The following is a 16,125-nucleotide window of genomic DNA, read 5'->3' as shown; positions in this document are numbered from 1 at the left end:
CGGGGTTGTGATCAGAGGTGTCGCAATGCGCTGGCTCTGATAGCGCTTGGGCGCCAATTATACGGTTATTACGAGTCAAGACATCCGTTCAATTACCTCTGTGAGGAACCATGCATATCCCAACGAAGATGAGAGGGTTTGCGACTGTAAACGAATAAGGCGTCCAAAGCAGGTCAAGTACATGCATGGCAAGAAGCTCTCGTAGTCGAGCTCCAGCACCGACAGCTGTCTGGCAGTCTGTCGCGCTAGGCCCAAACCGGTCGCTCGCGGGGTCAACAAGGGTTGGCACTGCGATAAGCACCCAGCCGATAAGAAAACAGACTTGGCCCCGAATTTTTGAAGTTGCATCTTTGGTTGATCGACAGAATCACCAGCTAGACGCGACCTCGCAAAACCCAGCACCGTCGCCAGCGCAGATCCGACATTGTGTCCTCGAGACATCTTTCATACCCACACAGTTTTCTGCGTTTCACCATGAGCAAGCGATCCTTTTCCGAACAGCTCGAGGAGGGCGCTCCCGAAGAGGGACCTTCGACTGGCCCTAGACATTCCAACAAGAAGTTCAAGCCCTGCAACAGCGATGGACGCCCGCAAGTCAGCAAGAAGTGGAAGCAGAAGCGTATCAGAGACATCAAGAGGCAATTGCAGCGCAACTCGAATATGCCAGCGACCATTCGCCATGACCTCGAGCAGGAGATCCAAAGTTTGCAAAACCAGAAGGGGGAGGACAAGGTCAGGAAGATGCGGAGCGACATGATTGGGAGATACCACATGGTCCGATTCTTTGGTAAGCCAAGGCATTCGGTATTAAGCTTTGTGAATTGACTTGCTGATATTTGCTTCCCGTCAGAACGCCAAAAGGCTACTCGCAGGCTGAAGAAGTTCCAGCGAGCCCTGAAAGAGGCAGAGGATCCTGAGAAGAAGGCACGGCTGGAGGCAGATATTCACATGTCCGAAGTCGACATTGCATACACGCAATACTTCCCACACCTTGAGCCCTACATCAGCCTGTGGCCGAAGACCAGGGAAGACGGCGATGCGAAACCGACGGAATCCGAAAACGCGAGGGCTCCTGGGGTACCGAAACCAGTCTTCAGCGAGAACCCGGAAGACAAGCCTCCGATGTGGCATGTCATCGAGAAGCTCTTGGAAGAGGGTCCTGCAGCGTTGGAGAAGCTTCGCGACAGGCGAGACGCAGTCGGCCTTCCAGCGAAGGCCATGCCCGAGGCGAGTTTCAGGCCTGCGCCTGCCGAAAAGGCCAAGGAGGCACAGGACAAGAAGCATTATGCGAAGGAGAAGCCGAACAAGAAGGAGGTCAAGAGGACAGGCAATTGGGAGATTGATGCGGGCGAAGAGGAAGAGGATGACGGTGAGGGCTTCTTTGAGTGATGCCGATTCTACGAACAGAGAAGAGGCGTACTCGTGTTGGCTGTCCGTTTTCTGTCTTTGATACCCGCGTCCGGCCTCGCGACATCTGTGGCCATAGGAAAGGGACCCCGATTTCAGGCGTTATTCTTCATGTCTACTGTACGGCGTTCCAAGGAGAGACAAACATCCCATCGTACCCTGGGACGGCAGGTTTTCTTGCGCGCGCACAGTGGTTCGCGGATGCTGCATTCAAGCGCATACAACTTTGATACTCTATTGTGACTTCCAATCAAAGTGCGTAAACTGTTTGCGCATGTGCCATCTGCCCGGCTTGCTTGTTCATTTGCGATTGGGTAAGCTGGGTGGTGATGCTGAGCATTGGACCGACCTGGCCTTTTCATAGGTTCCGCAGCCTTTCATGTTGGAACCCCGCTTGACAACTCCATCCTGGCGTTAGTGACCCCAAGTCAAAGAAAGGCCGCGCCTCGACGACGTCTGCGCCATGGCTCCGTACGATATTGACTGGGAAGGCCTGAAGAGATTCATCTCCGAGAAGGAGGATTATGAGCGCAACTTCGGCACCGCGGCGCCTCTCACGAATGCTGAAAGGGCCGCAATTTATACCTTAGTCCCACCCCCTCAAGCATCCCCAGAGGAAGCCACGGATGACATCAACTGGGTATCTACTTTGCTACGTATGCCACTCGAAATCTGATCATGCCATATATGAGACCTGGAGCTCGTACTGACTCCAGATTAGACTACGTTCAGGTCCACCATCACACATCTGATATCAAATTCACCGATGAACCCGTTCACCTTCCAAACCCAGTCGGCAAAGGCACGGATTTGAAATGGAGATGCTTCACCGAGCTTCCCAATGGCGAAGGTCCGTTTCCTCGTCATGGCTACGGGGCTGCGGCCGACGGCGCAGGGCCAGTGTTCGCACGCAAACAGGTGAGTTGTCCGTCGTCGCAAACAAGCACCAGTCTCGACGCTGACGAGCTTGCAGGATGCGAAGCAGTTCGCTGCCCGTTCCGTTTGCGAGTACCTGATGTCGAACAACAGGATGGATATGTCCCAAGCCGTCTCTAAGATGATTGTGCCATCCAAGCGAAAACCCACAGCTGCAGCGGCAGCACCATCTCCGACAGCGGCATCGCCTGCCCGGACAGAGACAACGCCTCTCACCAAGCGGCAAGGCTTCCAGGACGGGAACGTACCTCGACAGAACTTGCCGCCAACGAGTGCTATCCCCGGCCTCTCCATAGCGCCCTTCAGCAGCGATGCGATTCAGCCGCGTTCTGTGTTCCAGGCCAACATCAACCCGCCCCCAAGCATCCCCGCGCCTGGCGACTCTGTGCCACGAAGCGAGCCACAGCCGGTCACAGGCCAGGTCGCGGAGCTCGCTCGACTCCTCAAGCTCCCGCAGCCGCGCTACGACTGTATTGCTGACGCCGGCAATGGGAACACCTGGTCAGTGAGTGTCGATTTCGGCGACCATCATCTACCGCCTGTGGGACTCGGCGCGTTCTCGGGCGTGTTGACCAAGAAGGCTGCAAAGGAGAAGAGCGCCGAGGCGGTTTTGGAGTGGATGCTCGGGGTAAAGGAGAATCGGGAGCAGATTGCAAAGGAGTTCCTCGAGGGGAGCTTCTTTGATACACGGGCCCAAGTTTGAGAGTAAGTCGTTTGAGAGTAAATCGTTTGAGAGTAAGTCGTTTGAGAGTAAGTCACTTTGATCGAAGGAAGGGGTTGCACCAGATGAATTACGCCTGCCAGATAGTCAACTACGTAGGCGAGAGTCAGTCAACTACGTGGGCGAGAGCCAGTCAATCGCTTCAAGTATTTATGACAATGTACTGAACCAGTCTCTATGCCCCCCCACGTCCTCGTCCCCTTCCGCCCCGTCTCCCTGGCGGCGTCCTGCCCTTGATGCCCTCCGGTATGTCAGCCACCTTCACTCCATCCTTCCAAAGCACACCCACGGCCGCCGCCCGTCCCACGACCTCCTTGAAGAACCTGGACGGCACCACGCCCTCCTTGTCGCCCTCTGTCAGCACGACCCCGTTGTCACTGATCCACCATTCAATCCCCTCCTCCAGTGCAGCCTCGACATCCACATGGACCAAAACCTCGGCGTCTCTCCTCATGCCGCTGACTTCCTTCTTCGTCTCCTCCGGCAGAGCCGTAGCAAAATGCACGTGATTCCGACCCATCCTCTTCAGGCCGCCGGACGCCTCGATGGCGGGCCACACGGCGAGGAACGTCCCGTGGAACACCGTCGCAGGGATGTTGCCAGCCGCGGCCGTGATGGGCGTGAGGAGCGCCGCAGAGTCAAGCTTGATGCTGTGGCCCTGGTTGGCGCGGATGAGGTAGTGCGACGGGTCCGCAGACGTCTCGTCGAGAGCCGGATTGGTGGCCGGGTCGGGCTTGAGAGCGAACCGCGTCTTGTCCGAGTTCTCAATGACGGATCGTACGTCGGGCAGCGAGACCTTGAGCGAGCGGATAGGTCCATAGGCAAGCTGGAGGACAGTTAAACCAGAACATCCAGAGCGACGGAGCCGGAGGCCAGGGATCCGACAGCCAGGATACGTAAGGAAAGACAACGACTTACCACTTCGTCAACCTTGGCCCACCCCCCCTCATCAAGCTTCACCCCCGCATTCTCAGCCTGATGCCTCAACAGCCTCGACAGCGCCTTGGAAACGAGCATGTTCCGGTCCTGCGGCCGACCGCCGCCCCTGCCACCACCCCCTCTCCTGCCACCGCGCCCGCCCCGGCCCGCGCCCGCCTTGTCCTCGAGAGCCAGGTGCGTCGCATTGCCGCCCAGATCGTCAGCCATGGCCCTGTGTCGCCGCGCGCTCCCTCTGGTACCTCGTTGCGTGTGGAGCTGGTGGGCCGGGGGCGATCTCTGCGCTGGCGTGTACCGATGTGTAGCTTCCTGTCGGACGTGCAGTGCAAGCCACGTGGAGAGCCGAGTTTGACGATGGGCTGCGGATGAGAAAGGCCGCATCAGCTTTTTAAATGTTCACCTCGAGTGTCTCGCGGATATGAATAAGTAAAGGAAGAGGGCGGGCGATGAAATTGTGGACGAGGATGAAGCTTGAAGTGGTTCTTATCCAAACTCAAGCCTTAGGCTTCTGGAGGTGCTCAAAATTTGTGGGCCTTGGTTGGTGTGCATCAGGTCGCCGCCGTTTGACTCACAAATTGACCGCGAGGCTGACAACGACCTTCGTCAGAGCAGAAGAACTCCCACATTGCAACGGCCAAAAGTCAAGAGTGAACTACACATGTCATACATTATTCAGCTGTCTACCCTATCCATAACGCCAGGACTCCAGGCAAATCATCGTGCGACTGCAACAGCGGCTATGGCTGAGGTCAATTCGACCCAAGACAATGCTGTCCAACCAGCTTCGTGGAAATAAGGAAAAGAGTGCCAGCTCTGCACATCTGCTTCGTCAGACCATCCTCCCCTTCATATCTTTGTGCAGTTTTTCTTCAATCCGGCTGATGTACAATATGCCGTTTGCTTGCTCAGGATGGCCAATTGCCTTTCCCGAAGGAGGCCGTAAACAAACAAGAAGGGGGCTGGTCATGTATCGTCGTAGGTCATACAAGCGAGGAGGACCAGCAGCGAAACCACAGAGGAATCAGAAACCTTCGCCAACGATGAAGAAGAAGCAGAAAAGGAAAGAAGAAAAAAGTGGGCGGGGTAACGCCTGGGCGAGAAAGAAGAGAGGAAAAATAATACATGTGAATCATTTATGCAAGGGTGCGGTTCATCATCCGTCATCTGTAACCGCCTGTTTGTGCCGAGGTAGAGGCATTTGCCATGCTCTCGCGGTTGGGTCTCCGTAGGAAGCTGGCTGTGCGGTTGAGTAAGGAGTTTTGGCCGAGGGACAGGTGTCGTTGTCCTCGTTCTTCCGCCAACTTGTCTGCGACGCTGTTGCCATCGCGATCAGGTGTCGAACGCTCGAAGTATCGGCGTCCACCCAATGCTGAGGGCGTGGAGGGGGACGCGAGTCGAGAAGGGTTGAGCGCCGACGATCCAATCCGTCGGCGGGGAAGGGCAGAACTGTTTGACGTTGGGTCAAGTGTTGGAGGTTGTGTCTGAAAGTGGTGAGAGGCAGCGCGGTTTTGTGCTACTTCGGTTTGGGCTCGGGACGGAGCCCTGAAACGAGGCTCATCGTCGTCGTGTTCGTTGGTGCCTCTGCGCTCGCGGAGTAGTGACGTCTTTCGGCCCTCCTCCGGCTCCTCTGTTCCTGCCCGTCGAGTCCTGAGGAGCATGGATGACCGGCGGCCTTCTTCAGGCTCTTCGGTAGCAGCGCGCCGAGTTCGACTGATGAAGAGGGAAGACTTGCGAGCAACGCCGTGGGAGGCTTCCGTGGGTGTGGACGATACGGCAGGCGCAAGGGCGAATCGCGGGCTCGGAAGCGCCGTCGAGTTGAGCATTGTGCTTCTTCTCTCCTCCAGCTTGGACATGGCGCGTGGGCTAGGCTCGTTGGTTGTTGTGGGCGCGTCATTGTTCGTCACGCTTCCACGACGCTGGATGTCCAGTCTTGGGAAGCTCTTGGTGATGGTGGGAGTAGTTGGGCCCTCTTTTCGTGGTGACCCGCTCGTCTGAATCGTGACTGTTTTGTTCTGAGGCTGGGTTGCCTCTTCGCTCAAGGCCAAGACAAGCTCTGTCAGACTGCGACACACACCCTCGGCGCGTCGTCGAAGTTGTCGATCTGTTAGGTTTGTCCCAGCGCCGATGGTGCTCGCGCCGCTTGAGATTGGGCCCGGCTGACCAGCTGTGCCCATCATGACAACAAGTGCCACGGCCTCGGTCGCAGCCGTCTCGAGTGCCTTGGACACTTCGGCGCTCAAGAGAGGTTTGGTCCGGCTGATGGCCGAGAAGAGCAGCGGCTGCGCCTCCCGCTGAGAAGACGTTGTGCTGCTGGCGTCATTAAGGACTGTTGCGTTTCCATTGTTGTGCTTTGGCGAAGTCGAAACAGTTGTGTTCGTGGCAGTGGCGGGGCGTTCATCCAGCACCTTGTGAATGGCTGCACTAGAGGTTGAAGGCAGCTTTCCCGTCAGCTCCAAGCGATGAATTCGCGACTTCAGATCGTCCAGCTCATCCCAAACTGTGGACGGGGCCGTTGTCGAGGCTGTCGACTCGGTGCCTTCGATGCCCTGGCTACCTTCGTGATGCGTGTCATGACGATGCGGTTCCGCCTGGCGAGACGCCAGGGGGGATGAGTTGAAGGTCCTAGGGTGTCCGTATGCCAGATGGGATTGTCTGTAAGCAGAATTGCGGCTCGCAGGGCCCGGATTGCTATCAGTGACCGATGTGCGCCTCCTGCTGTACGACGAGCTGTCCGCCGGAGAGTCCTGGAACGCCAAAGATCGGGGCGTCGTCGGAGAGTTGCGGTACCCTGTGTTCAGAAGCCTCGCTTGTCGAGAATCTTCACCAGGATGGCTTGAGGCAGCCTTCTCCCGCAACAGACCACGGTACGGCAGGTCGCGGACCGCGGCCTCTGTGGCGTCGCGATCATCGGTAAGTCGCGATCTTGACCGGGATGTCTCTTGTTGGTCAGAAAGCCGACGGATGACACGTGGCGGCGACGTGGACTGATAGGAAGAGGGTACAGCGACAGATAGGGGTCTTCGATGCGATGATCGAGTGACTCGAGTCTGGTTGTCTGTTAGTTCGTGTTCATTCATTCCAAACGCTATTTTTATCACAGGAATGTTGGCAAGACAATGTCAATTGTTCACATCAGAAGCGGGATGATAAGCGAGGCACGCAGAAATGGAGGCAGCGAAGGGACAGTCGGGAGAATGAAACGTGGGAAGGGAATGTGGTGACAGGCGGGAACCAAGATCAACCGAGTCGATCCGTGCGATGATCACTTGAGCACCCCGCGGCGAACAAATGGAGGGATGGGCCTGTTTGAGCACGGCCATTGTGGATGGCGCTAGGCGTCAACCCGAAACAGATAAAGCAGAACCCATGGAAAAAGACGTTGCAACTTACGACGGTTCGCGGGTCCTCTGCCGACGAGTTTTCGTCGGCAGCGCGGCGGCGAGGTTCCTCCCGGGCGATTTTCATAAAGACATCGCCGGTTGTGTCGTCACCATCCACGAGATGATCTCGTCGTGCAGAATCGGGTGGGGTCGTGTCATGGATCATTTCGTCGTCGGGTCTGCCTTCGAGGGCACGCAACGTCCGGTCGCGCTGATTCGAATCAGTGTACGAGTAATCGTCGCCGGATGAGTCCCCGGCATGCGTCGAGGGCGAGTTCATATCCAGGCCAAAACTGCGACGGGAACCGGAGGAGCGGAATGATCGGATAGGTGCGACACGAACAGATGCAGACGTGTTGCTGGGCGCTCGGAAGGAAAGAGGAGGTCGCGAACGGACGGTCTGCCTCTTTTCCTCCGTTGACGTTGTGCTCTGCAGCGTCTTAGGCAGGAGCAACTCGCGCTGCCCTTGAGCCCACTCCTTTGTGGTGTGTTCGGGTCCGGCGCCAGACAGCTGCGTCGAGTGCGCCGTGTCGATGGATTGGAGGCGGTGATGCGTGTTCAGAGAGGGCGAATGGCCTGCAGGGCTGTCGAGACCATTTGATGTGTTGGATGCAGGAGCTCGGCGGTGTTGTGTCTTTGCGCCTGCCGAAGGTGTCTCTGCAGCGCCGGCGACGTCAGGTGATGCGTGCTCCCGTGACCCGAGGGCGGCAGCGGCAGGTGAATGAGGCAAGGAGGAGGGGCGTGTTGACGAAGAGGTCGCGGGCGTAGTCGCAAAAGTCGGTTGCGGGGACGTCTGTAGGGTCGATGCGCGAGAGCGCGGTCGTGTGCGTGGAGGAGACAGTTCGTGATCTTCCGGGATTGAATCCCGTTTTGAAAATCGCGTTCGTGGTGGGTACGAGGTAGAAGTCTGGGGGGTGTCTTGGGCAGGCTGTTGTTGATTTTGGTGTTGGTTGTGGTGTTGCTGCGAGGACTGTGCATGGTGTGTTGTCATGCGGGGGATCGAGTTGCTTGTGCCAATCCGAGTCGTGTTTTCGATTTCGCGTGGACTCTGGCTATGGTCGTTGATTTCGCGTGGACTCTGGCTATGGTCCTGGACGCCGGCCGGGGCGCCGCCGCCGCTGTCAGGGCTGTCCCTACCACTGTGGCGGCTCGACCGCGTGCTTTTGCTTGTGGTCCGGGGGGGATGGTTACGCAGGCCTGCACTGGCGACCCCGCTAACGTGCATCGGATTAGGGGGCTGAGATGCGCTATGACTGCTGCTGCTGCTGCTGTTGCTGCTGCTGTTGCTGCTTCTGCTGCTCCTCCTGCTGCCGGTACTGGCCCCCCTACTCATGTTGTCCGCCAGGTAAATGCCTGACGGAGGCGCGTCGAGGTCAATCACTCCCGAATTGGGCGAAACGGGCGCCGACGACAGATGGCTCTGCTCTGAAGGGTGCGGCAGGGTCGGCAGTGGCAACGACTGTTGCTTGTTGAGGTCTCGATCAGCAAACCGAAACGCCGGCAGCTTGGACGAGTTGTGGCTCTGGCGATGCGCATGCAGGTGCGACCGTGATGACGATGGCGGGTTAGACGGGTGAAGTGAAGCCGGCGGCGAGGTCGAGGGGGAGGTTGATGGCGATGTCGTAGAGGATACAGTCCCAGCGAGCCCGGGTATTGTCGCTCCAGGAGTCATGGCATGGCCCTCTTCGCCCATGGCTGCTGGCATTTTCCCTCTTCACGCCCTTCACCTCGGCGGCCAACGCTGGCGAAGCTAGGGTATTTCGGAAACCAAATTGCTGCTCTTCAGTGGTCTGTAGAAATCCTCCACGGTCGACAAGATTTTTTTTCTGTTCTTTGGTTCTCGTCTTGTCGCAATGTCGGCGGCGAAGGCGGATTGGCGGATGTCGGAAATTGGCGAATCCCTCAGGCTGTATTGATGGGTGTCCTGCTTTTCCTCTCGTCGTCCTTGGGGGAGGAGGGGGGGCCACCCAGTTTTTCGGGCGTCTTTCCTTTGTTCGCCGGATCGAGTACAGCGTTGAGACATGCGTTGTCAGTCTGAAATCTTCTGTTCAGTCCACGTCCTCGAGAGTGCGGGTTCTTCGAAGCGCAAGGCAGGCAAGTTGTGTAAGTGACCGAAGAGATGGCAACGAAGAGTCGTGCTGCGGAGCGTCTGAGATGGATGGACCGGTCCTGGGCCGTGATCGCACGAGGAGGAAAAGATCGCACGAGGAGGAAAGAAAGCGAGGGGTGTTCAGGTTAGAGAGCGGGAAGGAGGAAGTTGCATGACAAAGGACGGGAGTCGTCGGTTCGGGTTGGCGTGCGACGGTCCTGGAGCGAGCGATTCCCAAGCCGGACAGCGTGATTCGGCTGCACAGGCGACGGACCTGGAGCCGGAGTCGTGCGTCGACAAGACAAGACAGTCAGTCTATCCGGGCACCTCGCGGTGATGTAGTACAAGCAACGAGGTCAGAATGGTCAACCCGGGGAGCAGAAGCAAGAAGACTCGCAAGCCGAGTGGATTGCTCAGCGCTGATGCCAGGCTACTCTAGCTACCTAGGTACCTTGGGTACCTTGGGTATCTTGGGTGGGCGGGTGAACAGACACGGCAAGGTTGATTGATGTTGGGGTACATGTACGAGCGCCTGACGTTGACGTGAACCTTCTTCCCTCGTCAACCTGAGCGGCAGCGACGGCTGGGCAGTTCAGGAGGGTCGAGAACCCAGTCGATTCCGCAACCGGGGGGCCTGAGTTCAACTGTCCATTGGTGTTTCCCCTTGTGCATCGACACGTTTCTGTCGCCAAAAAGCAACCGAACAAAATCAAACAATATCCACGAGGGCTGTTCGGCCTCTGGGTTCCCGTCGTTGCATCGATCGCACTGCGCTCGCTGCCATGCCCATTGCCATGATGACCCCGGCCGACAGTCCCTGGCCAATCTGCCCACGGACTAGCTTCTGGCATTGGCGCTGGGAGTAGGGACTTCCCCCGCCTCCCTCTCTGTCAGTGCCAACAGTGGCCTGTCGTCTGGTCTCGTCTCTCAGTCCGGCCGCTGGTTCGACAGGGGCGGCTTGCTAGTGCAGTGGTGCACTGGGAAAAAAGAAAATCAAGTGCGCCAATGGCGGGGTGTCTATGCAGCAGCAGGCACATTCACACGCAGCACAACCCAGACAGCCTTTCCAGCATGCCGATGACCGCGTTGCCTACTGCGGCTCGAATCACGCTGTCTCAAGGCGAAGCAGCCGGCTCGACCATGTTGGCCTGTCCCAGATATTCCGTTCAGCTTCTGTCGCGCGCTGGCGTTCCAGTCCAGCTTTCGCCAGCGCTGGTCGTCTCGTTCTCGGTACCGGCACAACGCCCACCATACACAACAACAGCCCAATGCCTGATGACGACCGATATCCGCTTATTTCAATCCACCTATGCAAAGCATTGCGACTTACATACCGGCTCTGCCCGTCAGCACGCAGCGTATAAAAATCTCCTTGCCGACTTGGCCCTCTTGGGCCCTGGGATCTGGCAGGGCCCCTCGTCCGCTGCTGGCGGATTCGGACTTGATCCAAGCTCCTCCAGTGGAGATCGTACAGGGAATCGTTGACCTTAATCTGAGCGAAAGAGTAACATCGCGCCAGGGGAGGATGGTCCGACCGCACGACATGCACGAGAATCGATGCCGAAAGCTGAAGAGTCGCCCGCAAGCGACTTCAACCCTCAGACTGATAGGGCAAACCGCCCGAAGCCAAGGGCAGCCGTCATGTCAATCAACGTGATAGAAACAAAGTCGAAACATTAATAGGCGGAGCCTCCTCGAATTGAGGAGGCTGGGGAAGCATCTCGCGAGGGGGGGAGCCGTTCTGTGTGCCGATAATTTCACCTCTCATACCGGGACCCCCAGCGTCGTTTCCTTCAATCCATAGGCGCAGCAGCTCCTTTGTGGCCTCTTTTCTTCATCTGCAAGCATCATGCTCAGAAGCTCATGTAGTTGGGCCCCCGCCACCCATGCCGTCAGAGCCTCCTTCGTATGCAGTCGAAAAGGGGCATGCATGCATGCATGCAGGCCGTCATCAGCCAGAACGCTCCCCCAGTGCCCAGTGGGAACTTTTCTTGAAACAGTCGACATGTATGGGTATCTGTGCGGGCTCCGCACCCATATGCACCTGAACCGACAAGAGATGAGCTTGTGACCCCTCGCGGTGATACGCCTCTTGCGCGAGAGACGTCGTTGGTGGTAGAAGCCTTGTGATGTTCACTTGTATTGTCAAGATAATTGTTCCCTGTTAATAACAGGCGTAGACTCCTTCGCCAGGCCAGCGGAGTAGGAAAAGCTGGTGAGGGGCCGAGGAGCTGATGACTCCCGAATGTTTGCCCGTTGGTGGTCCTAGCCTTGCAGATCTCTCGCAACGAGTCGTGCTACCTGGGGCCATCACAATTGAAGTCTGTACATTTACTCACGAGCTCTACACAGGGGAGCAGCCTGTCCAGCCGAAGACGTGTTTTCTCCCACGCCTGCTTTTCTTTCCTTCTTCTCGCTTTGGAGCTGGACCCTGTGGCGACGAATGTGCAATGAACCCGATGCGGCCGGCAGCAAAAGCCAAAGCCCTCATCCTCCACAGATCGTGGGGCCCAAAGTGACTTGTCAGCTCAGTCGTGAAAACAGTCATGCTCTCTGCTGCTTCTCTTGGAGGCGTAAGCATGGGCCAGGCACTAATGCACCAAGCAATTATATGCGAACTGCAGCCAGGTGGATCCGTCTCTTCTGTAAATTAGCCGCGTTCACCTCGGTGTTGTTTTCGGTGAGCTCAGCGGCGGGTTCTCGGTGATCACCCCTAGATCACCTGACATAATCATGTCTCGGGACAAGACAACGACAGATGTTGCTGGTGTGCGTATGCCACTCACCAGTGACATTTGTCACGCGGCTCGGCGCTACGAAGGCCCAAAAGTTTCGATTCTTGTATACTGATCAGTGATCCAATGTTCGCGAGCTATGAATGAAACACGTTGGCACCGTGTCGGACGACATCTGACGCCGTAACTTGATCTGGCTTCGCGCTGAACTTCGCCGTTTGCATTCGTCACGCACCACGTCAACGCTCTCTAGTCGAGACGCTGCCAGGTGGGGATGTTTCTGACAGCGATTTGTTTATTTGAATACAGCCTTGACTGCTTTGATAGGTAGTGCGTGCAACGGTGATGCTTGGGTCACGGCTGTACGGCAAATAGCAACAGTCCGTCTTGATGGAGCAGACAGAGCACAGCCGCGGGTCGAGAGTTAAAGGTGCATTCTCACTCGAGTTTATCAGAAGGTGGTGAAACTACCGACGATATTTCGGGACGTTTCTCGAGTTACCCCCATGACCTTCTTCTTCTTCAACCGAGCAAGCCTACAGAAACTGACGCTAAAGGCCGCGTCACAGAGTCGACAAACCTAAGGCCTGAGGTCCTACACAGAATGCTCGAGACTTGAAAGAAAGCTCTCGTGAATGTTCCTCGCAATATCAATGCAAGGGTTAGTATATGTAATGGCACCAGGATACTTGGTGTCACAGACGGCGATGTTTCCTTGTTATCTCACATGGACGTACGCATCTTGATGACAACTTTCTGTGTTAGAGAACCAGGACCTTCTGAATTCAGGGGGGATTTGTCGTGTGATATGCATATGCACTAGCAGGCGGTGGCTGTTCTCGAGAGGCTGCAAGTGTAAACGTCCATGGACAGATTAACATCGGCGCTGGAGGTGATAGGTTGAACCATGAACATGAGCCAGAATGTGTGTTTCGGCAGTCAACTAACGCGAGGGCTGGCACTCAGAAGGAGGTCTCTTACTGACCTAGACAGAATCTCATCTCAATAAGTGTCGGCAGTCAAATAAAAATCAGTTCGATGCCAGAACCTGATGACTACAAATAATCGGATGATAGAAGTCTTCAGACAACATTGCCAAGCACATGCGCTCAAACAGCATCGCCTCACCTGATGTTGCTGTGAAAGTGATCACCCATGCCATGAGCATCTCACTGCGACGTACAATGTATCGAAACCCTACAAATCTGGCCGCCCCGCGCTGGACATGGGACGGCCGGCTTCCGACCACTCAATGTCAAGCACTCGTCGCCGGCAGCTTGCCACGCCATCAAACAAAGAGCTTCGACTCAGTCCCTGAATCGACAAAGAGGGCGCCATCTTGACACGACGAAAGCTATAGTGGGACCCTGTTGCTTTGATGGGCATCGTACGGTGAGACTGTTTCGGAGGATCGCCAAGTATCTCAGGAGCAACCCCGAAGACCCATGGCGAGGCGCGCAGTCTGCTGTCAAACCTCAAGTGGATGCAGCCAGGCTGCGGCCAGGGATGATGGATCCTCGGAGGACGTTGCCGGAGCGATTGTATTCTGGTCCTCACGCTCGCGTCCCGATGGAGGCTGAATCCCGCTTTCATCCCTTCCTGTGCCTGCCTCCCCTCGGGTAGCCAGTCCGACAAGTCACCACCATCGTCATCACGAGACGCGGAGCTATGGAGGGGCGGTTGCGAGCAGATGCAGCATATTCTCGTGGGTGGGAGCGTCCGCGCCCCAGCACGTGTTGCCTGCCGCCCAAGTCATCGTTTGCCTCGTCATCTTCCTGGCAAGCTGTCGACAGAAAATCTGGCACTCCTAAAATCACTCCAACTAGTCATTCTACCCTCCATAGCTACCACATCCCTGATCCGTTACGGCATTGAATCAATCCAGTGATTAACACGTTCTGGATTATTAATAAAGGTAGCAGCCTCTAGGACCCCAGATTTTGTAGGTGTATTATGGTGTGGAAAATCGGTCATTTTGGTGGTTGTAGTGGTGTTATTAGGTGAAGGATTTTAGGAATGCCAGATTTTCTGTCGACAGCTTGCCTGGGGACGTCACATGCTTTGGATACAGGGGTTTGTCACGGGATACTGCGCATTGCCTAGCAACACACACGGGGCATTGGATTTACCAGTCAGCTGATGAGCGGCCCGCAAGGTAGACACGTCTGAGGCTCTGCCACGGCCAGAGAGGTCTCGTGGCGCGACAGGCTGAGGCTTCCTTTCGAGGAAGAGGCGAGGGTGCTTCCGAGAGAAGTCTAGTCTGCATAATGACACTCGGTCGCCCTGGACAGAGTTGAGACGGCAGACACCGTGACAACCACCTCATCGACGAGGCAACGATCCTCGCAGGGGAAAGCGATTGTCTGCTGCCGACCAGCCCATCTGGCCCCGAGCGTTGTTTATTGATGCTTGGCACACAGGGATTCGGAGGGACCAAGACGAGAGGCAGAGCAGCAAGATCTGATGGAGATTGAGTGTCCGTGAAGACAGAGACACCCCCGGCAGGCCCCGTTGCGGCTGAAACGACGCGGCACAAGATGCGCGTTTCCATGTCCGTCGCTCAAAGCAGCCACAAGCCAGTGTGTCTAGCCTTGCAAAGCTTGACGAGAAGAACCCATTCTGGTCTTGAATGGCGTCAGGGCTCTGACGGCACGACACTTCTCTTTCGGAAAAACCATCACCCGGCCCACGAAAGGGAAACACAGCCATGTCTGGAGAGGCTGTACTTTTGCGTTTTGTGAAAAGCACCTGGGCCACGACATGGGCTGTCAGGGCTGCCAAGGCCATTTCGGCGGCCATGATGACAGATGCACGGGACGTCAAGACATTCGCCGATGGGACACGATGGACGGCGGATCTGTTGCCGAAAGCGCAATGATGTTTTTTTTCCCTCCACTCTCATCGTCTTCTCTTTGATCTTGTCTCCGACCGACTTTATTTTTCGGACTTCGTGAGGCTTTCCAGATTGCGGGTTCAGGGGTCTACCCCGTTGTTTCAGATATGGCCAAGACAGTGAAGAACATGGCCCTCGAAATTGTGGGAGCAACAGCGAGCGCCTCCTCTAATCTCCGCCAGCCGGCTTTCAGGATTTTAGCCGCCAGGCCGCGGCAGCGACGGCGGCGACTTGACTGGAGCACGAAGGGGAGGGGGCCCTGCGTTGGCGGTTTGACGATGCGGCGCCGCTCATCGTCTCTAGTTGCTTTTTTCTTTGCGATCGCAACCGCGAGGGATCGCATGGTGGCTTGGATCTGCGATGGTGCCGGTAGTCACGAAATTGTGATGAACCCTCACTGCTCAATGGGTGTGGGGGAGAAATATGAAAGGCTGACCCTGGTGTTTGAGCATGTTTTGCCACTTTCTCATAAGCCGTCGCAATATGGTCGCTGTTGCGAGGCATCGAAATTGCTTCGCACTCTGAGACTGGCGCACTGGAGGGCAGCAGCGCAACGCAAGTTTTGACCCCTTTGCTTGGCCAGCGCGATTCGTCCGAGGGCCGTCTGGGTTGGCCAGCGAGGCTCGAGTCAGGCCGGACCTTGTTTCCGACTCGGGGTGACACCGGCAGCCTCGTGGAGCGGGAGTATAATGTAAGACACAGGCCCAAAGCATGGCACATAAACCTAGATGGGGGGTAGCGAATACGTGGGAGGATGCTGTGAATAGGATGGGGACTATTGGTTACATGAAGCATGGACGAGCTGCGTGGCCAGACCCTCGGCGGGCCATTATTAGGCCAAGCAAAGCTTCGAGGGAGGCATTCAATGGAGGCATTCAATCACCAACTGGTTGGGATTGAGCACAGGACAGCAGCTGGCTCGAAGCAACAGCAGCAGAACCATGGCTTACCCATGAATCACATTGGCACATGCTAATAACAGCCGCCCTCCGCGTCGTGCAAGGCAACCTGAGGGTTTGGGGTCCACC

General features: G+C 56.6%; 4 protein-coding genes across 4 annotated transcripts; 2 read left to right on the top strand and 2 right to left on the bottom strand.

Moving 5' to 3' along the window:
* Window positions 1-474: 474 nt before the first annotated feature.
* Window positions 475-1,389, top strand: VDAG_06501 (uncharacterized protein; the record flags this gene model as incomplete). The annotated part of the gene is made up of 2 exons (XM_009658879.1): window positions 475-787; window positions 851-1,389. 2 exons carry the CDS (start codon window positions 475-477, stop codon window positions 1,387-1,389), a joined length of 852 nt encoding a protein of 283 aa, XP_009657174.1.
* An 859-nt stretch (window positions 1,390-2,248) lies between these two features.
* Window positions 2,249-3,046, top strand: VDAG_06500 (uncharacterized protein; the record flags this gene model as incomplete). The annotated part of the gene is made up of 2 exons (XM_009658878.1): window positions 2,249-2,325; window positions 2,437-3,046. The coding sequence occupies 2 exons, from the start codon at window positions 2,249-2,251 to the stop codon at window positions 3,044-3,046; spliced, it is 687 nt and encodes a 228-aa protein (XP_009657173.1).
* A 193-nt stretch (window positions 3,047-3,239) lies between these two features.
* Window positions 3,240-4,210, bottom strand: VDAG_06499 (tRNA 2'-phosphotransferase; the record flags this gene model as incomplete). Its single annotated transcript, XM_009658877.1, has 2 exons — window positions 3,240-3,890; window positions 3,983-4,210. The coding sequence occupies 2 exons, from the start codon at window positions 4,208-4,210 to the stop codon at window positions 3,240-3,242; spliced, it is 879 nt and encodes a 292-aa protein (XP_009657172.1).
* Window positions 4,211-5,160: 950 nt separating this feature from the next.
* Window positions 5,161-9,073, bottom strand: VDAG_06498 (uncharacterized protein; the record flags this gene model as incomplete). Its single annotated transcript, XM_009658876.1, has 2 exons — window positions 5,161-7,047; window positions 7,391-9,073. 2 exons carry the CDS (start codon window positions 9,071-9,073, stop codon window positions 5,161-5,163), a joined length of 3,570 nt encoding a protein of 1,189 aa, XP_009657171.1.
* Between the last annotated feature and the right edge of the window lie 7,052 nt (window positions 9,074-16,125).

This window comes from Verticillium dahliae, genomic scaffold, assembly GCF_000150675.1.
Source record: "Verticillium dahliae VdLs.17 supercont1.12 genomic scaffold, whole genome shotgun sequence".
Lineage (NCBI taxonomy): Eukaryota > Fungi > Ascomycota > Sordariomycetes > Glomerellales > Plectosphaerellaceae > Verticillium > Verticillium dahliae.
This window is presented reverse-complemented; position numbering and strand designations above follow the sequence as displayed.